At 47.3% G+C, this 23460-nt stretch overlaps 1 protein-coding gene across 1 annotated transcript; it reads left to right on the top strand.

The window, feature by feature from the left end:
• Positions 1–1675: 1675 nt before the first annotated feature.
• On the top strand, positions 1676–13799 carry LOC309410603 (somatomedin-B and thrombospondin type-1 domain-containing protein-like; the record flags this gene model as incomplete). The annotated part of the gene is made up of 5 exons (XM_082007031.1): positions 1676–2443; positions 5766–5960; positions 6880–6958; positions 8775–8951; positions 13682–13799. The coding sequence occupies exons 1-5, from the start codon at positions 2212–2214 to the stop codon at positions 13797–13799; spliced, it is 801 nt and encodes a 266-aa protein (XP_081863157.1). The 5' UTR covers positions 1676–2211.
• Between the last annotated feature and the right edge of the window lie 9661 nt (positions 13800–23460).

The raw sequence follows: 23460 nt of genomic DNA, 5'->3' as shown, positions 1-23460 counted from the left end.
AGCGGCTGGGTTTGAACAAGCAGATAAAGCCACGCTTCCACCTGCCCTAGTGAGCTGCCTCTTGATGTTCCCTGTAGGCTGGAAGACACAATCTCCACTGCCAGGGACAGCCCTGCAAGCTGTTCTGCTGCTGAACCTCTCTTTGTAACACGGACTAGCCACAGTTCCTTCCTGTAAAGCACATTTGCTTGGCTCCAATATTCCTCATAGGGTGTATTCCTCATAGGACTGTGGAGTCCCACTTTTAGACTCAGCAAGAGTTTGCAAGAAATCTGTTGCTGGGCTGATGTAGTCCAGCCTGCCTTGGGCCATGTTTTCCTTGGCTTCTTTAACATTACCATCTTTAGAACCTGTCAGGAGAAAAAAACCCCAGCAAACCCTAAAACATCCCCTAGGGCTATATCAGACCAGAACAAGGGAAAACAACTGCTTTCAGACCAGGAATGGGAGATGAACAAAGTTTGCTACCAAGAGCTTTAGGTGGGGGTGGATTGAACAGAAACCCTAAGGAGATGTCTGGACCCAGATCCAGTTTTCCTAACAGCACAGGGTCAGTCAAGATTGCAGTCTTTATGCAGACACATTGCTTTCTAAAGCTAATTTTCATTCAGTCAGTTTTCTGTGTCTCAGAATAATGTGAATGTGTTCCTCCTACTCCAACAATTGTTGGCAGGGGGACTTGGAGCATGGCAGCATCAGTACTGGAAATAGAAACACCTGGGAAGTGTTCTCTGTTACTGCCTCTCAGTTAATTGTGCAAGAGCTGCTCAGGCTTCTGGTTTGCATTGACTAATTAGCTGAGTAATGCGATCTCCTTTTGAATGTTCTTCCTGTTCTAGATCAAGAATGAGACATGCATTGATTAAATGACTTACCCATGGTCACATAGTGACTCATTGGCAGAGGCAGGAATTAACACCTGGCATCATTAAACTCCTGCTTCGTAAGACCCCATAGCCTCTTACTTCTAGTGCTCTTTTCTCTCCTGGCCTTTTTGCCTCTTGCCCGCTGCAGGATTTGTTACGCATGCGATTTCCAAGGTGACAATACCTGACTACTGCCAAGAAAATGAGACCTCTGTCCTTTTCTACAGACGTCTATGGACATACAAAGAAGCTAAAGTTCCTTTTATTTCTTATCTTTTTTGGAACAATTTTATCATGTTACGTCTGAGCTGGTGCAGTGCCAGGTCTCTGCTCCCATGCTTCCAGCATTGCACATGATGAAGGTGTTAGCCTGTCCTCTAGTATTATTTTCTGTTTTTCTAGAAGCATGTTTGCTGCAGTCTCCCTGAAGTGGGAACACCCTGCCCATACCCACCGTTAGTACAACAGCATAATCAGTTGCAAAAAATCAGTGGGTGGGTTTTATAAATCCCGGTTCAGTATTCAGCAAGGTATAACATCTGTTGTGATCAATATTTTAAAGCAAGTCTGTTTGATGAAAAGTTACAGTAGAGCCTTTAGCTTCCTACTGAATAGCTAAATAATTTACAGGAGTGGGTCTAATTACTTTAAGCTTCTTGCATTTGAAAGTAAGCAGAAAATTCAGAGTAATTCTGAGGAGAGGCAGTATAGCCACCTGGATCGTGTTTTGTACAAGCTGCTGTACTGGGAATGAAGTACTTTCAGGTTCTTAATGGCTTCTGAGGTATGCTGGAGTCAAATCTGGTAAAAATAGTCTCTCTATCATTTGGTTTCGATTATAATCTTTATCATAATTTGGCTGGTAAGTGCTAGCAGTCAGTCCAAAAATTACATCCTCTAGTTTTAAAAGTCTGCAGAAACGGAACTATTGGATGCCAGGCACCGTGAGGTGCCACGAAGGTTAGGGCAAATCAGCATTATGGTAGCGTCAGGATAACACGGGGTGTTGGTGTCCGGAGTGACTGTTGCTGCAAGTGCGGTGCTCGGGCGCTGAATGTACCTGTCCGCGCTGTGCCGAGCGCCGGCAGCCCGGGCGCTGCCCCGCCGTGCCTGCCTGTGCGAAGCGCTGGGGAGGGGGCTCGCCCAGCCCCGCCGTCCGGGCTGGCGGCACCGGGGCTCCGCCCGGCCCGGCCCGCCCCGCCGCCTTCCCCGTTCGGCGGCGGGGCCAGGGCGCGGGGGAGGCGGGCCGGCTCCTTCCCCCCTCAGCGCCCGCTCCCGGCGCCTTTAAACCGACACACCGGGCCGGGCTGCCGGGAGCGAAGGCCGGTGACGGCGCCGTGCCGCCATGGCGGGGTGCCCCCGCTGGGCCGCCGTGCTGGCGCTGCTGGCGCTGCGGGTGCTGCCAGCGCTGCCCGCCCTGCCCGGCTGCGCCGCCCGCGGGCTGTGCTGCCCGGGCCGCGACCCGGCCTGCCTGAGCGCCGGCCGGCGGCCCGACGGCTCCCACGGGGCCTGCTACTGCGACCAGGCGTGCGCCCGCACGCTCGACTGCTGCCACGACTACGCCGAGGCCTGCCCAGGTGAGTGGCCGGCGGGGCCGCGGCCGCTCCCGGGTCCGGCTGTGCCCGCTGCCTCCCCAGCTGAGCGGCACCTGCCAGCCCTCGGGGCTCCGGCTGCCTGGCTGTGTTTAAAAGCGCCGCTGGGCTCTGGTTTGCTCGTGGGAAAGGCACGAGGGGACAGGCGGGGATGCGAGTGGCCGAAGGAGGGGTGCTGCAGACGCTTCGCTCCCCGGCTGGGTTCTCGGAGATGCTGCGGTCCCCCGGGCCCCCTTGGGGCAGGTAGCTGGCAGGGCGCGTCAGGATGCTGCACGTTGGTACAGGGCAGACATGGCGAGGCGGGTTGTTTCCTGACGGAGTCAGCATCCCCTGAGCTCGCTTGTGAATTGAATTACTACGGATGGGATCAGATCTGCTGCTCCTGTTAATCCGTGCTTCCCTGCTAAAGGCATTGACAGCTGCAGCGTGTGGCTGTGGCTTCAGCATTTCATCCGGTGAGAGCCTTGACCACAGTGCTGGTGCCGCTGAGTGCCAGGGTCGCCGGGCAGCACAGCAGCACTCCCTCCATAAACGTCTTCTGATAAGTGAATTAAGGAGATAAGTTACTTTAGCGAATGATGCAATCTCATATTCCCTTCCCACAAACAGCATCCTTGAGGAGTCTTCTCCGCTCGCATAATGCCTTTTTTTTTCCAGCCTGCATAGCTGTGCTTTAACAGAGTCTTGCTCCAGGCAGATGGGCAGACATTCCTGTGATTTAACTGCCTTTTTTCTTTCAAGAGAGCGGTAGAAAATGGCTGGGAACTCGGTTCGTTACAACGTGATCTAAACAAGCGATCCCTGTGAATGAGGTCAGGCTGGCGGGTCTGCAGACTGTCGGCTCCGAGTGCGGCCGGGAGCAGCGAGCATCAAAGTGCCGCCCACGGATCCCATACCCCTGCCTCCCCCCTGCCCCGAGGCAGGGCCCCCCGGGTCTGCAGGGGGTTGCACCTTGGCTGTCCTGCTGGTGGGGCTGCCAGCGGAGGGGCCTGCTGGTTGGTGCTGGGTGCCCCGGTGCCTTTGGTGTCTGAGCACGGCTGGGCCGTTGGGACTCCTTCAGTACTGCTGCGCCTGACTCCTGCTGGTCCCGGCAGTCATCCGGGATAACCGGGGTGGACAGGACCCCCTGCTGTGTATTCTTCATATCACAGAAGAGTAGTACGAAAAATGCGTTGTGACACATGGCGAGGGGATAGCAGCGTGCAGCCGCTGCCCCGTGCTGTGCCGGGCACCTGGCCGCGGTGCCGGTGTCACAGTGCAGCCCTTGCTGCCGGCTCTCCCAGCCCGCCGCCATCCTGTGGCTCAGCGCAGGAATAGCAGCATCCTGCTTGCGGAGGTCTGGCGAGAAAGCCGGTTTTGTGCAGGATGAGGTATTTCTGCGTTATTTCTTGTGATTCATTTGGGCTGGATGTAGAGGGGACAGTTCTGCTTGGACTTTTATTGCCTTCGTAGCCTGGCCTTTTTTCAGTAGTTTTCTTCCTCCCACCACTAAAGAGCTACTTTATCAAACTGACCTGTAAAGCAAAATACTAAGGTAAAGGCATTAATATATGATGCCAAACAAAACTGAAAAGAGCAGAAGATTCTGAATAAATGAGATGCACAAAAGGATTATAATGCTGGCAGCCTGCAATCCAATGTGCAGGCTTTTTTTGTGGTGCATTGCTGCACATAGAGATGTCTCAATTACTTAGATAATTTATTTAATTCCTAATCTTTGGTTTAAAAAGCTGTTTGTGGTGCTTTTAGGCAAAGAAGAAAAGCAATAGCGTTCAAAAGATCTTCCTAAAGTTTCTGCAGACAAGGGCAGTTTCAAATGAGGTTAATGCTGTAATTAGGGGTTACCTGTGTTACACAGGAGAATAAATTGAGGTATCAAGCTCAAGCTGCTCAGAAAGGCTGGAATTTGCAACACCATTTGGCAGCTTATCTCCCAATGAAATCAATGGGACTCAAGCTTTTGAACACCTTTGTAAATCGGAGTGCCAATGTCTGTTACTGTAAGGTGCTGAGCGAGGTGGCTCTTGAAGGATTTCAGTGGGCTCATCCACATCGTTAAATTGCGTGATAGATTAGTAGTGGAGCTCGACTCAGAATTGAGGAATTCCTCATGCCTGAGCTCAGTGTCATGGGTGAAATGTTTCCATCCTTGTGTATTTTGCCTCTTGAGTACTTGCAGGGACTTCGGTGGAAGCTAGCTTGCAAGTGCGTGTAAGGTGGTAGGTGCTGGCCTTTAGCTGGCCGCTAAAGGTGTGAGGCACCCAGTGGCTGAACCAGCAAGGTAGGAAACCTGTTAAGACATGTCTAGCCAAGGTCAACCCACCACATTCTTCAAAGATACTGTTCTTGATGGTTAGGCCGTGTTGGTCAAGTACAACTGATCAAGTATATCATGGGCTATTGTTCCAGGTTGCTTTTGAGAGAGACCAGCAGGTGAATGCTCTGTGCTCTTGAGTGATTCCTGTGTTACTCCTGATAGTTCCCTCCCAAGATTCAATCCTATGAAATTAAACTATGGGCATGCTCATAGGGAGGAGATCACAAAAGGAAATATATGATACAGGGTATGTGCCAATGTGTTTCAGACTGAACGGATGGGATGTTGAATGCTAAAGGAAGACATTTTTCAGCTGCTTGGAGGCCAAGGCTTAGGAGTTTAGCACAGTGAATACTGTGTGAGAGCAGGTAGGGATGCTCAATGCTGTGAGGATTTTTGAAGCATTGCTTAGTGCAGGTTCCCTAAATTTAAAGCCATGATTCACATCCTCAAAATATTCTGGGATTGATTCCAACATGTACAAAGTGGAAACCATTGCATTGTATTTTGCTTCTTGAACTTGACTGCAGCCTGCCATGTGACAGTCCAAACTCCATGGCTGGTCATCGTTTACTGTGTGACATCTCACAAGAGAAGTCAGTAATATTTTAGGACTTATCTGCATGAAGGGTGTACAACACCCTCTCTCCTCCTGCTCTTTATCCTCCTCCTGTTCTCTTATCACTCAGTTTGACCTTGTCTAATTTTAAATATTTTCTCAGTTTGTCCAGTTCAGGTCCCAGTTTGCAGGGGAGGCTTGCAGTAGTGTAGGATGGGGTGGTGACTGGCCCCATGTAGACTGGTCTCAATGGCTGGAGCTTCTGGGCAGGTAATTTCCTGGGAGCAGAGCTACTGAGAACTGCCCAACACAACTGTGGGACAGGTGTGAAATAAGGAAGGTTCTGTCAAAAAGTGTGTTTTCTGGAGAAGGCCCATCACTTGCATAATTTCTGTAACCTTCCACATTCCTGTTTGTTACTCTTCTTCCAGTTATCCCCTGTGTTGTATCTCAGTGGAGCGTCTGGAGTGGCTGTGCGGAGCCTTGCAAGACAACATACCGTGTTCGGAGGAGGCACGTCATCCAAGAGCCCAGGAATGGAGGAGAGGCATGCCCTCCTCTGGAGGAGAGGGCTGGCTGCGTGGAGTACTGGACTCAGCAAGGAACAGAGTGCAAACAGTCCCTGAGTAAGTCCACTGAAAATATAAGTGTCTGGGTAATTGCAGGGAGGACTCTTGTTTGGGCAGAGCCGGTATTTCTTTACTGTATTTGAAAAGAGTTGTTTCTAGACACCAGCATGTTTGCTCTGGGCCTGTCTGGTGAAACTGAGAATGGAGCTCTTCACACAGCGGCTTAGGGATATCCTTCCTGGGACAATATTCAAAAGTACTGCCTGCTGTTTTCTGTGATCTGCTGTGTTTCAAAAGTGAAATATTACAGGCCTGTTGTGATCTCACATTATTATACAAGTGTAAATCTCTGGCAATTTTGATAGAGTTGGTAGATTTATGTCTGTTTAAAACTTCTGTAAGTAGGTGTTGAACACATTTGATGAGTCATGTGAAAAAAGTCATGAAGGAGCAACACTCATCAAAGGCAAGGTATGACTTCTCTGCACTGGAGCAGAGTGCTGGCAGAGGAGACCTCCAACTAGTTTCTGGAGAAAAAGCCTGATTTCAGTTTGTTCAAATCAACATTTCATGACCTACCTTTACTGATTTTTTTAGAAGAACTGCTTGTCATTTTTGCTGATATTTTGGGGTCAAAATCTGTCCAGTCTGGATGTTAGCTACAACTGACTTCTTCAAACCTGTTGAGAGAGTTGGTATTAAGCGAATATTGCCTCCCTGCTCTGTCTTTTGGATGTGCCTGATAAGTAGGCTCACTCTGCTCCGGCAAAAATCTGGCAAAAGTACATAGCCTCTTTTCTGTGAAATGGTTGATAGTTGCGGATAATACAAAAATACAAAGTTAGAATTGGTTTTGTCTCCTGCTGAAGATAAAACCATATGGCATTAAAGACCCATCTTTAGTTTTGCAGATGTAAACAGCCTGAGTGCAGTATTGCCACTTACGCTATGTACTCTTTCTTTTTGATATACACAGTCCCAGCATTAATAACAACAGGAGGGTTTGGAAAAGCGAGGAGAAAAAGAGCTCCAGCTGATGGCAATGAAAAAGCAGGGTAAGTTGGAGGCTCAGCACAGGGGTACACAGTCCACCTTCAGTGTCTCTCTGCGCAGTTTTGGGCCCAGCTTTTTGCTGATCAGAACTGGCGTTTCCCAGCAGAAGGGCAACGCTTCACTAGAGCAGGGTGCTGTTCTGCCCTCAGCGACAGCAGCATCTGCAGTGCAGCTGAAGGCTGTGGGTCTGCCTTGATTTAAGGCCAGTACAGACTGAAACTCGGCTCTTAGTTCACAGCATTGCTGCTGTTTAAGGTTGTGTGATCAAAAAGCCAAAGACCATTCACTTCAGCTCTTCCCAACGTAGAATGTGTTGCAGTTTGCACTTTTTACATAAATGGGGTAAATTCTCAGGGGGCAGAGTTTGCTGTCTTGTTGCATGGAAAGCACATTCCCATTTCAGCCCCTCTTCGCTGTAACGCTGCCTGTTGTCCCCAGTAGCACTGTTGCACAGCACAGGTACAGGCAGGGTTGTGCAGAAAGCTCTCTCTTGCATTTTACCTTCTGAGACACAACCATCCCTGTGTGTGCTGCTCTGCCTTCAGGCCTCAGCTGTGCCTCAAATACAAGGGAGCTGGCATCAGCCTTCCCAGTCCTCTTCTTTCCCAGCTCGGGTCATTGCTAGCAGCAACACAGTGCTGATGGGAAAGGTTATCTTCCATCCTGCAACCCCTCATACACAGCTTTGCAAGCTAGTTATTCCCCAGGGTTTCTGATTGCAGCCTCTGGTGGTCGCCTGTTTCTTGTTGAGAGCTGCCACTCCTGTAACCACTGTGTGGTTTCCCAGAGCTGCTCTTGCAGCATGAAGGAGCCATGCACTTGTTGATTTATTTCCCCACATGCTGTTGTACATGTAAGTATTTCCATAGTGCGTGGGTGCATCCATCCCCCTCACTTAAGTGTCTAAAGGAAAGAGCATCTGTTCATCTTGAGCCTCCCTTGGACTCCTCATTAGTCAAGACTTCTCCCTGTAAAATTAAAAAATGTGAGCACAGCTCTATTGCAAGCGTATTTATCCTTACTCTCTGTCCCTTAGAAAAGACAAGGAAGCAAACTGCTCACACAGTTCAATGTGCTACTTGAAGGTGTTTGGAAATCCCCATGATGACTGCTTCAGAACCAGTCTAGACTAGAATCCAATCCTCTGCTGTGTTTATAGATGATTACTGAACTTCCTTGGTTTTCCCCTCCAAACAAGGCCAGTTCTTTTGGGCTTTCCTCTCAGGTTTGGTTAAAATTAGAAGCACAGAAAAGTCTGAGCAGGGCAGAAGTGCGATGTCAATCTGGTAGTCCTCCCACTAAGATATGACAGCCTCACTCTGTCTCCTAGGAGGGTGATCATCACAGGGAAAACCTTTACAGACTGAATCTTAGCTCCTGTCTCAAGTTGCTCTACAAAACCCATTATAAGTAACTGAGAGTAGATGATCGAGGAAGTGTGGTTTAGCAAATGGACACCAGACTTGGAATTAGAAGACCTGTCTGTTGGTTTGGTTTTTTTTTTTTTGTCTTTAGTCAAATACTTGACCGATCTGTGTCTATTTGTAAAAACAGATGCCAGTAATACCGGATATTTTTTGATATGTCAGTTGAAAACACCAGCAGAGTAGTTTTATTCCCCATTTAACCTTGTCAAAATGCAGGTACACCACATGCTCGTAATTTTTATGACCTGGGGTGTGGGTGTGTTTGTTTGTTTGTTTGTTGTTTTTTCTTAATTAGTGCTCTATGGTCACCCAGTTTAGGCTGGCTCTTCTAGTCCCATAGAGGGCTCTAATCTGGTTATTGAGCTAACCTACTTGGTTATTTTGGTTGCAGGTACTGTGTTGAATTCCAGCTTGTGGCCATCACGCCGGGCTGCTTGCGCAGCCACCACTCATACACTCACTGGATGCAGTATCTCAGGGAGGGCCACACCGTCTGCGTGGAGTGTCAGCACCCGGCTTTAGACTCCAGAAGTCTACATTGTTATGGGGATGGCAGTGGAAGCAAAAAGTAAGAGCTTTAACTTTTGTTTTCATGTTGGATTTTTCATTCTCCTCCCTTGATCTGCTTGTCCCAGTTTCTTAACGTGCTGCACATAGCGCTCTGGAGCACTCTACATATATTAACTGGCCTTTGTTGCATACCATGAGTTTCATGCAGAGATTAAATGACCTGGTGAAGCTCATGTATTAAACCAGTGGCAGAGCCAGGACTGAAGTGTGGGAGTACCTGCACTTAGTCTGCTAAATCTCACTGACTTTTAAGTGGCACAGTTGTGGAGTTTTCTTTGTTTTAAAGACACTTCAGCCATGATTCTAAGGTTAACAGCCCTGTCAGATGTCAAATAAAACCTAATCTGTTTCTGATTTTTAAGTGCTGTGAATTTTGTTTCTACAAGTGACCCTTTATGAGCATTTCTGGCAAGTGGCAGCTGGCTTAGGGACTTGGGGTATGTACTGGCACCTAAGGTCGGATGGAAGTACTGTTAAATCTGTGCACTTTCAGCGTCCTTTCCCTGGAAAGCAGAAGCAGCTCTGGGGCGATTGATGGGGACCACACAGGTTGTACAAATTGGGCAGACTCCAGCAAAGATGAAGGGAAAGGCTTGAAGCTGCAAAACATGTCTGTGGCAGAGCCAGCAACAGAGGAGTCCTGGCTCCCAAGCCTCTGCTGAGGTCACTAGAGGCACAACTTCTGCATTGCTTTTATCCTGATACTCTTAACCCTGTTGTTAGTTTATTAATGGCATCCTCCGAAACCAGTTAGCAGCTCTGCCTGAGAAAATCATTGCCCATCAGTGCTGGGCAGGGGTATTTTTAAAACTTATATAAATGTTGAAATAAGCACATTCATTTGAATTAGAAACTCTGAACTAGGATTTTCAGGCCTCAAGCACACAATGTGTTGCACTACTAAGATTGCCAATAATGGCCTTTTTAGGCAGGGTTTTCCTCAGGCTTTTAGTAAGAGGAAGTCATGTTAGAGTCTTTTCCTTCCCTGCTTCAGCTTGTTATGTACAAAGGTTCCAAAAGCTTTTAGATAAAGAAGAAAAAAAATCTTAACTGGTGTGGCCAGGAGTAGTTCTTACCTGCATTCAAGATGTAAAAGATTATAAAAGCTTACAATAATGTTATTTTACTAAAACCCTGGAGCCAGACAGGAATGTCAGATTAAACAAAACAAAAATTATATTCAGAAATTCATTTCCTCATTGGGCTGCAAAAAGAGGGGTCATTTTCATTCACCTGATCTGGTGAACAGCACTGTACAAGGAATGGAAGCACAAAGAAAATGGGACTGTGTCCTTTAGGAATGATGATCTGATTATCAGGTATTGGCAGGCTGAAGGCTGGAGAGGGATATCAATAATGGAGTTGGGGTGAATGGTGACTGGTCACTGAAGTCAGGACTCAACCCACAACTCAGCAGATGGTTTAAATCCATCCCAATTGAGCAGAGCCTAGAAATTGTTCCCAGAGTCTTGCTGGAGGTCTGTAAGATGAACTGGTAGGTCCATTTCATTATAGGCATGTGAGAGCCAGCAAGGAAGCCAACTTTTAACACAGTGAGCTTTTACCCCTCCAGCATTACTGCCTAGAATGTCAAATGCAGTTATGCCTGTGGCATTTTCTAGGCAGGTATGAGTTCTCTATGTGTGTGCCAACCTGAGGTACCATGTGTGTTCATTTGGGTTCATTGCCAGGGTAGGAACATAGGCTTGGGGGACAGGCAGGGCTGGCCCGAGCAGTGGACAGGGCTCCTGTCTACAAAAGGCAGTGGAGATGCACTTTTAAGCCTCCTTGCACCAGCATTGCTGGGCAGCTTTGTCAGAGATGAATGTGTGACTGGCAGGTGGAACATGAGCAAAGTCTCTGGTCTGCAGCTTCCTCAGCCTGTGTGTGTGAAGCCTCCCTTACATTTCACATGGATCTTTTAGACAACTCCCACATATCCTCTAGATAGGTAACCTCCAGGGCATGGTCTGGTGTTGTTTATCACTATTTGACCTTACAGTGGTGGGTCAAGGAGACTGTTGTCCAGCGCTGGGTATCATGTTTGACTTTCTTGTTACCAACACCTCAAGTACAAGTATTTACTAAAGGTACTCTTTATATGAACAGAGCTATCCCCAACTTGTTTTCCAGAAATAATATACTTTTTTTACCAGGTTGCATGGAGGAGAAAACTGACCTCCATGATCTCTGAGAAGAAATTGCACTGTTGGTGGGGACAGCCATTGAGTGGGGTGAGGGAAAGGACTGTGAAAAGGCTTCTGCCTTCTGTTAGAGTAAGTGGCCATATCTGAGCATGCAGTATTGCAAAGGAGCAGTGCTCTGAGGGGGCTGCACGGTGAGCTCCTCAGGCTGGGATTCGCAGGCCAGGTGTGGAGGGCATGAATGTGATGTCAAGAAAAGTGGAAGAAGACGGGAAGACAACTGCTGCCCTCAGAAAGGGGATGGTGGGAGGCCAAAGCTGATGCCAGAGCCTAGGATGCACCATGTGTTGAATTTGCCTAGATCTGCTCACAAGCCTCTGGCTGTTTACTCAGTTCACCCACATTTTCAATTTTTGCTGGTGTAACTCTGCCAGGAGACATGGACAGTTTGTGGTAACCTCAGGTTATGCTGGCCGACCTGTGCCATCGTGTGCTGGCCGGGGTCTCTGGGGCTGCTGGCTGAGGCTGTGCGGGGAAGCGTGCACAGCTGCTGCTGGCCCACCCACGCCGTGCCTGCGCTTTGCTTCTCGCCCTGTCAGTTCGGCAGCTTGTGCCAGCGTTCAGTTCCCCAAGATATTGTTCCAAGAGTGACTCTCAGGAAGGAAAACATCTGACAGAGTTTAAAATAAACTCGGCAATGCTGGTGTATTTTGATGAGTATTTCTTAATTATCTTCTTGTGTCTAAGTGGAGTCTGGCTTATAAATGCTTCAAGCTAGAGATACTTGTTATCTGTGCCTTCCACTTGTCTCCTACTCTGTAGAAGATGCTAGTTCATTTTAACCCCTGTGATGCAAGCTCGGGAGGTTTCCCAAAGTCCTCGATTTCTGGCCAGATCTGTGGCCATCAGGTGAGGATAGCTAGGATAATCTAGCTTGCATTGGCTTCTTACTTCTAGAAGGTTATGAGACAAGCAAGGCAGAGCATCGAGCTGGGAAATTGATCTGTTAATTTTGGATTGTCTTCTGAAAGATCTACAACTAAAACATAGGCTTGACATCTGTGAAGTTGTTACTCAGCCTATGTCTAGGAGCATCAGCTGCTCTTCATCATCTGGAGCAAGATGTGGTGGTTGTAACACATGAATGTCCAGACTGCAGCAGTTCATGCCCATGCTCATGGGGTGGAGGGAGAGAGAATGGATGGACTGGATTTATAGCAAAGTTAGTATTTGCCTTCCCCACCAGCAAGATGAGAGTGAGCAAGTTTAGCTTATGTGTTTAAGGAGTAAAGCCTTTTAAAAGTAAAGCTGCAGCCCAGAGTTCTGAAGGGTATGGGACTGCTTTGCACGCAGCCTGCTTTATCTGGCATCTTAATCCTCCTTGTGCAGATTCTGGTATTTTGAAATGACCCCAAGGCAAAAAAAAAATATAGCGAGACTTTTCCAACCATGCATGACATCTCATTAAACTAAGGGCAGGGTTATCTTTGTGAAGCTAGAGCAATAATTCCAGTTTTCACAGGAGTAAAAAACAAGCAGAAGTTAGGGGTCTGCTGGGCTATTCTGTGGGCAGCTCTCTGCACAGGGCAAGAGTTGATCCAGTTGTGGTATTTGTGCTTCTCCAAAGGTCAGGGCTGGGACACGCTGGTGTAGGGAATTCCCTTAAACCACTAAATGCTAAAATCTGGGAATGGGCACAGTGCTATAGCAAAATTTCAGTTTCTGTGGCCGTTAGGCCAGTATTGCTTGTGTAGCCACTGACTGTGAAAAATGGTCTGTGCATCTGCTTGGTTGTTTTAATAGGATATTTCTCTGTTCAGTTCTGGTCAACGTATTGATGGACTGCCTGGGAGAAAAGGTGGTGTTGGTTGGTTGTTTTTTTTGTCCACTACTTAAGAGGTCTGTGAGTAACCTTGTCCCCAACACTTGTGGGTCTGGTACCTCCAGCCAGCTGCCATCCAGAAGCCATGTTAGTGTGTAGCTCTTAGCAAGGCGGAAAAGCGTAGGCAAGTGTTCCACTAATGTGGTTATCCAGAGATGCTTGTGTCCTTGTGCCTGCTCACACAGACATGTGCTGTGAATCGCGTGCTAGCTACTTATCCAGCACCTCGATGGCTATGGGTGGCCATAGAGCTCTGCCGGCTGAGAGGAAGCATGGTCTTATGAAGAAAAATGGAGAAAGACGTATTTTGCCCACTTTGCAACACTGTCAAGTGTTTCAATACATGAGTTATGGGGATGTTGGTGTGCTTTGTGAGTTCTTGTATGCAACGCTGGATGTCTCAAGGGAATGTTTCTGTGAATCCTTTTGGACTTAACTCCTGCAGCATGTGCTGCTCTGTGTTCTTCCAGTGCAATGTTCCTGACTGATGGTGCCTTTACTTCACGCTATTATAATCCTATGGGAGTCACTGTGGTTGCCGCTCTTTGCAGTGGTAGAAAGGCAGAATTGGGTCCGTGGAGTGAAAATCGATGTTAGCAAACTAAATGGGATTTACAGGGTGATTTAAGCCCTCGTACAAGTGACTGCGCTGCAGCAGAGGTGCAGCACATTAACTTTCTCCCTCTTATGATTGTGTTTCAGGAATCGGCTGTTGCACTGGCAGGCAGTAGGGAACTCTCGATGCAAGGGAACCTGGAAGAGAATTCGCCAGCTGGACACTTGCTCCTGTCCTTCTGTTCACAGCTTCTTGTTCATCTAACTTCTGACAGTCCCAGCAAGCGAGTGCTGTGATGGCTTCTCTGGCAGCTACGTGCAGCAGCAGCAGGAACCACAACCAAAACAAAGACTTCTCCGTGTCAGAGGCTATGCTGCTTACTTTCAAGAGGTTGCTGTCTGTACTAGGGCATCCTGAATCCTCTCTGTCTGTGTCTATTCCTAGATTTCCAAAGAAATCAGGCTGGCTGTGAAGTGCCAGTCTCCTTCTGCCCATCCATCCCTGAGAGAGGCTTGTCTGACCCTGATGACTTCTTGCAAATTCCCCCTTTCTTGAGAGGAACGAGAATTCACCAAATAAGAAATCAGACAAAAAAGGCCATATGAATCCAGGTTTAATTATTAATTTTCTAAAGTCTCAATGAAGAATCAACAGTGCAAAATAAATTAACTCAAGTGCCGCCTTTTCATGGCAGTGCCACTTCTTTGTGGATACTTCCTGCTTGTGCTTATATATCTTTTTATTTTATTTTCATCCTACTTGGTCTCATCATTTCATATTGATCCTCAGTCTTACAGAGGGTTGATCCTGTGCTGCTGAGATAATGGCAAAATTTAGAAATAAGCCTATTCAAATCTGTGAGAGTAGAAGGTACCAAGGATAAATGGACCCTTGGACTTCAGGTTTCAAGGAGCATTTCCAAATTGCCCCAAAATGTAGTGCAGTCCTGGGGGTCTAAATAGGAAGTCATCCCCGCTGTACCAGGAGGGCTAGCTATAGCCTTGTATTTTCAACTGGAAAATATTTGAATTATTTTCTTTATATTGATGATGTATATTAATACTTTTCTATAAATTAAAATAAAGGAGGCTGGAGACATTCCCCCAGTGTGTATCTATTTGATTAATCTGTGTCTTTACCACCTCTTTAGCGCCTGAACCTGCCTAATTTGTTCCAGCCAATATTGCCATTGACTCCTGTGCTCCAGCAGGTAAGACTGGAGGAAAACTCACTGCTGTCCAGTTCCAGAACTACTCAGGATTTACAAGTGGAAGTCCAGCACCATGACCTACCACTATGCAGAAGTGGATGTGGTGTTTCTTTTACTATACACGTACTTCTGAATCTGCTTAAACAAAATTACAGAAAGGACTTGTGCTTTGTGGCACAGCGCTGCAGTGGTGAGCATCTAGGTAATTAAATTTGTCAAAACCCAGGTGGGTGGCTGGGGATGGTTCTAGAAGAGAGTTTTAATGTTCAAGTCCAACTCTAGTCTAGGTTTGGATCATGAAACCTATCTTGTGACCATGTTGAAGGTCTTTCGTGGAAACTTTAAAGGGCACCATGGATACGTGCTTGAGATGCTTAGTATGTGTAGTACAGCGATGAAAGCTCTGAAAGCGCCTGATGCCTCTTGGCCAGTACAGTAGGGATTTGAGAGCAAGACTCTGCTTTTCATTGTATGTTACAAGCTGTCTCTGTGAATTAATGACTCACAGCGGGGTGATCTCATCCCAGAGTAGCAAGATTTAAAAAAAAAAAAAGAAAAAAACCACAAACAGGCTTGTGCCTCACTGTCTGACATAATCTGTAACTAAATTGTGGCCTGCTCAGGAGTACTCGCTGGTTTGTGAGCAGAGCGATGTGACCCTCTGAGAGATGGCTCGGGAGTAAGTAACTAGAGTACATCGTTCTTTGTGGTGAGGAATTTCTATCAAGCTGGAAGCCAGTTTCATTTTCTTGGTGGAGGTACATAATCATAGAAGCACTTAGTCACTGGAAGGTTTTCTTTGTCCTGCAGAAGTCCCATATTGGGCTACAGGACCGTAAAGAGGCAGCCAGTCATTTCAGGAGCAGAATGGAGCCAACTATTGGAAACATTTTTCATTTGCAAAATCACCAAACTTTTGACAACATGAAACCCTGCATTTATCAGATGCTTTCAGAATTGAGTACTGTATAAAGGATGCAATTTTTGCTCTAATAATGCTTACAAAACTTAGTCTTCCACAAGTTGTGTTCACCCCAGTGCCCCTTTCCTACCACATTAGAGCCAGTCGGGTAGGGAAAGGCTGTGTTGCAAAGTTATAAATTATTGATACTGCCAAGTGGGAAAAGCCTTTATTGTCATTAACGAAATGATGTGGCACCTTAAAGCACCTTAATTGCAATCCCTTTAATTTACTGAGTACTTAAGTGTTAGCTGTACTGTATTTGTGTGTAAGATTTTTATTAAATTGTCATAGTACTTGCTGTCATATATTTAGTCCTGACATTAATCCATTTGATTGCGAACCATTCAGGGTAGAAGACTAGCCTCCTGCTTCAGTGTCTTGAGAATAAGTGAGCATTAAGAGAGGTTCTTTTGATAATACATTGTCCTATTCTGGCAGGGACTGTAGGAAACTCCAGCCAGTTTTGATATAAATTTGATGTGTAGGAAGCTTGCAGAATCAGTCTCTTGAGTGAAGGTACCTGTGGAAAGTTGAGAAGTTTGAGTATTGGCTGCTCAGAAATAGTATTCTGGGTCAGATCACTGCAGAATCTGGGCTTGATTATATTTTTTGGAGGCTCACAGTCAGTTTGCTAAAAAGCATTTTAGGTGGACTGAAACTGCTTGTGAATTTATGCCACATTTGATAATTAGTCCTCATAGATGGAGACAGAGGAAAGAGAGGGATTTAGAAGTGGTGAAATGTTTTTATAGCTCCTAAGTGAAGTGTTTTGATCTTTGATTTCAGAATTTTATTTCAAGATTGAAACAATCATCTGAGTCAAATAAAATATTTCATTCAACCCCCTCAAGTTTCTGTTTCAAGGAAAACGCTGGAGGAAAAACCCCTCATTTTGAATTGACCAAAATGATTGATTTATCAAGAGTGCTCTCTTCTGGGTCCTGCTTGTGAGACAGCCATGATACTAAATCGGTAAGCACAGAATAGTCAGTTCCTACAGCCAACGACCTGTTGGTCAGGGTTTCCCTTGCTGCTGCCTCATCCCTGAGAGCTGGTGAAATGAGGTCCTGACAAGAGCTGCCGATGGTGGCATGGTAGGACTTCCAGTCTTCTGCTTCTGTCACTGGAGTCTGGGGATGCAGGAGTGTGAAAGAATTAGCCCGAGGGACCCTCGTAGCAGCTATGTTTCTACACAGGCTATGTCACTTGATGAAATAGGACATTGCAAATGTCTCGGTGCACCAGCACATCCTAGAAAGGGCTGTGCAGTGTTATGGCTTCACCTCCACGCCTTGGGTGACTGTACGAACAAATCCTGTTGGTAAATTCCTGGGGGAAGGAAGGAGAGATGCAAGTGTGTGTGAGAGAGAGAGCGCGAGAGTGAGCCTTTTAAGTAGAAGAAGATAATTAAGCTGTCAGATCACTTTCCCTGCTAATGAAGATTAGCTCATGGTGTAGACGCATACTGAGTCCTGCCCATTTCCCTCTAGGGGCTTTATCAGCATCCATCTCCATAATCTCCATAATTTCTACTGCCTGAGTTTTGGGAAATAAAAGGCTATTGGAAATCCAAGGCAAAATACTCCTGAAAAATGGCTTTGTACAGTAAACAAGCAAGGCAGCCTCCCATTGAGGAGAGGCCGTTCGTCGAAGATGACAGCCGTTCCCATGACAACGCTAAAAACCTTTCACCATTGGGTAGCAACAGAAGAACATCTCCCACAACAAGAGCATGAAGCCAGGAGCTTAGTCCTCCCCTTCCGTAAGATGTTGGGCACCGATAATGAGGAACCGCCAGTTGTACACACGCAGCTCCACCTTCTAGGCACCAGCCTGGCTCCAGATGAAAGGAAGAGCAAATAAAGCCAAAGCACCAGTGAGTTGGATTTATGTAAAAGGCAAATTAAGCTCAACTGATGTTCCTACACTTCCCTCCGCTCTCCAGCTGAGGATCTCAATTTTTAATGATGAAAAGCCAAGCAAAAAATCCAGGCCATTTAACAAACTGCTGAAGAAGCATGTGATTTTCTCTGTTGTGGAGAAATCTTTCGTCGTCATGGGATGGAGAGAGAGGGAGGCCCTGGGAGAATTCTGCTTTTCTTCACCCTAACCCTGTAGTGTCCAGCCTGCGATTCAACAGTTTTCTTCTGCATTTGAAACAGAAGGTGGTAAAAGATCATGTTTTACCATGGAATCTTCATTAGGCCTATCAGCTCCCTGAGTGTCATGATATGTGGGATTGCAGTTGTCTGAGTGTATGAGGATCTGCTTCCTTTCTTAAGCAGAAAGCCCTCATGCATTTGGAAAAAAAGAGATAAAATATGCCCAGAAAGCTCAGGAGACAAAGGTAAAGAAAAAGAACAACAACAAAATGTTATTTTCTTACATAGCCCTGTTGCTTTAAGGACAAACTATTTTTTTTCCTTTTGCTCCATGGCCAGAGGAGTTGAGCACATTCTGCTTGAATGGTAGGAGGTAGCAATACTTCTCCATAAATGAGACTATTCTGTTACCTTTATCTTTTAAATCTAGATTTTTTTTATATCCTTCATTTTGAGTATTTTGAGTCTTTAAATAATAAGATCACTGACTCTCTTTCTTTTTTTTCTGGTGCTTTGGTTGGTTTTTTGTGTTTTTCTTTCTGAGGAAGTTTTTTTTAAAGTCCTTTCCAGTTATAACATTAGTTGCTTGATGATAGTCGTGATACTGCAAGTGGGGGAGTAGAGGTGGGAAAGGAGAGGAGAGTCTGAACCAGCCAGCAGAGATTATTCTGTTCTGTAAATATGTCTGCAGCCTGAAACTGCAAACCCAAGTATTGGCAAGATACTTTTTTTCTTTTTTAAACGCTCTGGTTCTCCCATTCTCGAGCTGGGTGAAATACATTCACTGATAAAGACTGTTCTACGTATTTTGCAAATCACCACCCTTTTAAACCCAGAGGCGTATGCAGGGTCTCCAGGTCTGTGGAACCCCCAGTTGCTCTTGTCCCGTGGCGCATGGGCACAACTGGCTGTGACACCAGTGGGACCCAGACACGCCTTCAGGACAGGATGCGCTGGGCTGCGTCTTGTAAACACCTTAAATTGATATTGGAAAGGGAGAAGGTAGAGCCACGGTGCCGTTTGCCCATGTCTGCTGGTATCAGAGCATTGCCCTCTTTCCACGGGTTCAGGCACAGCGTGTGGCCTCACGCTCCCCAAAACCATGAGTTCCACACCCCGGCCCGTGCTGGAAAGGAGGTGCAAGGTTTCTTTTTATCACCATTCCCCCGGGGCCAAAGAGCTGCTCCCGTGCCGAGACCTGTGCGCCATGCTGACCGCGCTGTGTCTGTGCGTTGGTTTTTTGCTGTTCCTTGCTGTGCTCAGCACTTGTTTTACTTGAGCTCTTCCGCGGCCTTCCCATACCGCTGCTTGCGTGCCTTTGAATTGCTGGAAGGGCGTGGGGTGACGCCAGCGCTAACAGGCTTTCACCTTCCTCCACTTTCCTAACAACTCTCAGACCAGTTCTTGATTTATCCCTGCACCATATTTCAGCCATTAACAGGTGGAGCAGAAGCTGTCCGGAAAATGGCAGCTGCTCGGCGCATTCTGCGGGCGGCGAAGGCCGCCGCCGCTCTGGTTTGCCTAATCCTGTGCCTGTCTGCTCAGCCACGAGCTGAGGCTGATCTGTGAAAGCTCAGAGCTCCCGTCTGAGGGCACAAAGTGCAACCGGGCATCTTCCCCCTCCGAGTGTGTGTCTTTATTTGTGGCGGACTCCCCTGAAGCAGCACCCGCGACCCAATTCAGCATCCTGGCTGCTGCAACAAATGGCAGGGTGTAGTAGAGCATCTCCAGGAAACAGTCGTCGCCTATGTAGAAGGATACTAGCTGGAGAAACTGGGTTTCTCCGACACGACAACAGGATGCTGGTATTCTTCCTCTCGCTGTTTTAACTCTGTCTGGCAGCTGGATGCAATACGGAAGCAGATCCTGGAAACGCTTTCCCAAGGAAGGTGGCTTAAGGCTTGATTTCAATTCCAGGGGATAAAGGAGTGAGCAGTTTCACAGGCGATGCTGAGGCACCATGCGAGCGACCTCGCCCACCTCTCCCGCGCCGCTCCCTGCCGGGGCACTGACTGTGCTCCTTCGGGCCCAGCAGCGCGACAACGCAGCCCGCAGCCACCGGTGGAAAGAGCCGGTCACGCAGAGTTACGAAATCCCGCAGCCACGGAGCCTGTGTTCTGCCTGGCTTTTCCCCCTTGGTTTGTCTGTTTCGGGCGAATCCTGACAGGTACACGGGTTCTTGTGCTGAGCTCCTCGGTGTACTCTGAATATTAATGCCACCTGCCCAATTTAGGAACAGAGTCATAAGTCATTCCTCTTTCTAAGGCAGGAAAAGAGCTTAAGCATTTCCAAGAAAAGCACCACTGTTTATCGTGCTGGCTAGGCTGGAAAGGCTTGGTTACAGCGCGTACTGAGGACTGACAGCCAACCCCAAAAGACAGAGGCTCGCGAGCCCCCGGCGCACAGCCACCCCTCGGGCCGGCACGCTTGTACGCAGGGGAGACAAATGCAGCTTAAAGCTGCCTCTTTTTGCCTCTAACAACGGAACAAATGGGAAAGGAGCTGTGCTGTGAGAGGGAGAGCGCGCTGGGCAGCGGGGGGAATATCGGGGCTTTGAGCAGGAATAAGTCCCCCTAAACTGAAATGATCATCAGCTGGGGGGTTGCCAACGTGATTTGCAGTCTTCTCTACACAAAATGACCCTTCATAGCCATAAGCCTGCTACCAGCACAGGCCTATGAAATATTAACGCTTCTGATGTAAGACACAACTTCTGCTTCTTCTTGTCTTCAGAGCTGCCTCGCTGCTGGGAGAGACACGTGAACACCCCTCTGCCCTGACAGGCCGGAGGACACCTCCCCGCAGCCTACCGCCCTGTGAGACGCCGTCTGATAAGAAAAAGACAGGACAAAAAGAAAATCATGGGAAAGACTCTGCAAAATTTCCACCTTCTGTCACAGAGGAGTGGAGCGCAAACTGCAGGACCTGGTGAACATAAACATCTCCAAAAACTGGTAAAGCTTTTGCCGTCAAACAGCAAACGCCAAAACAGAGAATTAAGTATACGTGCTAGCCCTGCCAGCCCTCGCAGTGCCCCTGCGCACATCACTGTGTCTTCGTTACCCACTTACGCTGCTTCCTTATATGAGCATTTTGTTTGAAAATACCATATACTTGGAGAACACAGAGGCAGGTCAGTTTTGTGGCCCATAAAGCAATGTTCACGCCTGCTTTGTTACTCCAGTCTCATAGTTTTACTAAGCCGATAGATCTTTACCTGGTTTTAGTTTTTGAAGATCTCAAGTTTAATGATTAAGGCCTTGAACCTAACAGGAGTTTGTAGAGCAGTTCCTAAGAGCAGCTTCCTTGACTTCAACAGGACTGCCTAGAGAAGTTAACCGCGCATCAGGTGTACCAGCTGTGCGGCTTAATTCCTGTGTCAAAACACAGACAGACTGACGGCAGATGGGAGCTTTGGGCTTGAGGATTCATTCAGCTCCATTAAGATTTTTTTTTTTTAAATACATTTAAAATTGCAGTATTAATGGTGGTTGACAGAGGTTTCTTGGAAAAGGAGATGGCAATTAAAAACCAAAGTACAATAAAATCGATGCGATTGTGGGTGTCGGAGCGAGGGGAGTGTTCACTGTAGCTGGAACCGGTAACCGATATTACTCGTGTAAAGACATTGATGCGTCAGGGTGTGTTACGGCTGCGCTGACTTGGAGCTGGACGAACGCGGCGCAGTCGCAGCGCGTCACCTGTGTCCTTGAAGGCGAAGGGAGCGCGGCCGGGGCTGAGGCAGGACAGCACGTCTGCCGACTGCCTGGGGCTTGGGACAACCTGGGACAACTATGTTTAAGGGTTCCTCACCACCCAACCGCCATATGAGCCCTGAGCTTCGCCGAGCAGTGCCAGGCCGTACGCAGTGGTGGGATAAATGAATCCCAAATGAATTTCCACGGGAAAAGGTGGGCAGAGCCCTCTGCCTGCTGGCAGAGGGGGAGGAAGGAGGCCTGGCTGGAGCAGGCAGGCAGGGACGGGCAGGAGCAGGGCGAGGAACTGCTCTGCCCACAGGCAGCGAGGGAAACCCTCTCCGACGCTCTGCGTCTCCAAATGCGCTCCTGGCTGGCATTTTGAGCACCCGGAGACGGCTTCCAAAGCAGCAACACAGGGGTGGTTGCTACATTTACGTGTTGGGAACGGTTTATTAAACAGCTGTAATTGTGCAAGTGCAATGGCAAATATGTTTGCTTTATGGTAGTACATTTCAGTAAAAACGGCTTAATGACTGTACTGAAGTTGTTTATTGGGAAATGTGGAAGTCGTGCAATTAAGTAAATGCGTTTTCCAGGATTATGATCATCCAGTTTTTTACATATCCTGTATGCCTGCAAGGGATTTATTCAGTCCTGTGCACCTTTGGTAAGAAGTGGGTAGATGTAGCATAAATAGGGAGTTTTCCTTCTAACTCATGGATATGCCAAAGCAGTTTTCTCTCTCTTTGGTCTGGAAAGTAACTTCATTTTCATGGAATAGTGCGTGGCAGGCTGAGGTGTCTTCAAAACCAGCCAAATCCTTTAACCTTCTCCAGAAATGCACAGCCTTGGGCCAAACGGGAAGGCAATGCACGTGAAATGGTCCCTCCTTCGTCTGTCTCTCAGGCTGTCTTCTCGCTTGCTGTGTGCAGGATTTGCCTATCAATTCAGTTGTGTTTGGGGTCTCAGAGAGGAGCCTGAGATAATTAGGAGAAGTAGCCCTTCACGTGAAATTGGGGAGGAAAAAGTTTTACGTGGAATCAGTGTGACAAGTAGTTGCTCAAACTCATTAGTTGCGGCAGTTTCTAGAGTGGGGCAGAATTTCTTCTTTAATAGTCTGTATTCGGCTTCGTGTTCCCATCTTACACCAAACCCCACCATTCTCAGAAGAATCTCAGTTGCTTAGACCAGAGGCTTCCCACAAAACTGGGTGGGAGAGGATTTTCCAGAGGCTCTGAGGCTAGTCAGGTAAAGTTGAACATTTAACTGCCTTCCATGCTTTGAGCAGCCAGCGTTGGGCAGGCAGGAACCCAGTGGACGTCAGTGGTCTCCAAGGGTCTCCATGTAGCCCTCGGCATGTAGCTGCAGAGGGCTACATGGTGGGGCCAGTAGTGTCCACCGTGGACTCACAAGGGGTCTGGAAGGGTGGCCAGATCCACAAAAGGCTTAGGGTAAGAGAGAAAGGTCAGTTATGGAAGGGTTTTGTCGGCATGACTCCATCACTATTGATCAAAGGTGAGAGGGAAGGGGGGTCAGAGATGATTTAAAATCCCAAGCGATGATCACATCTGCTTGCTCTCAGATCTCTGTCCTTTGAGCCCAAGCAGAGAGAAATCAAAACCAGTTCTCAAATCAGCTCATGTTCAGTCTCCTCCTTGACCTCTGTCACAGGGGGGGAGATGGTAAACCTTAATAAGGAAATTCGTTTTACACAAGATCCTGGGCCTGTAGATAGCTACGTTATAACTGACTGTTAATTTGTGTGCCTATTTTGCTCCTTTTTTTTTAATCTTTGCATCTATTAATTATTGCAGAACAGTTCTTACTGATAACTCCCCAGCAGTTTGCACTGCTGTTCCGAAATTACAAAATGATGTAGTTGGCAGAATGGGTACAGACATGTACAGTTAATTGGGTTTTTGCAGAAGGAAATTGCATAGTATAATAATAT

The sequence above is a fragment of the Phaethon aethereus genome (genome assembly GCF_964289735.1).
Source record: "Phaethon aethereus genome assembly, chromosome: 16".
NCBI lineage: Eukaryota > Metazoa > Chordata > Aves > Phaethontiformes > Phaethontidae > Phaethon > Phaethon aethereus.
Note: the sequence above shows the minus strand (reverse complement) of the source record. Positions and strands in the feature narration are given on the sequence as shown.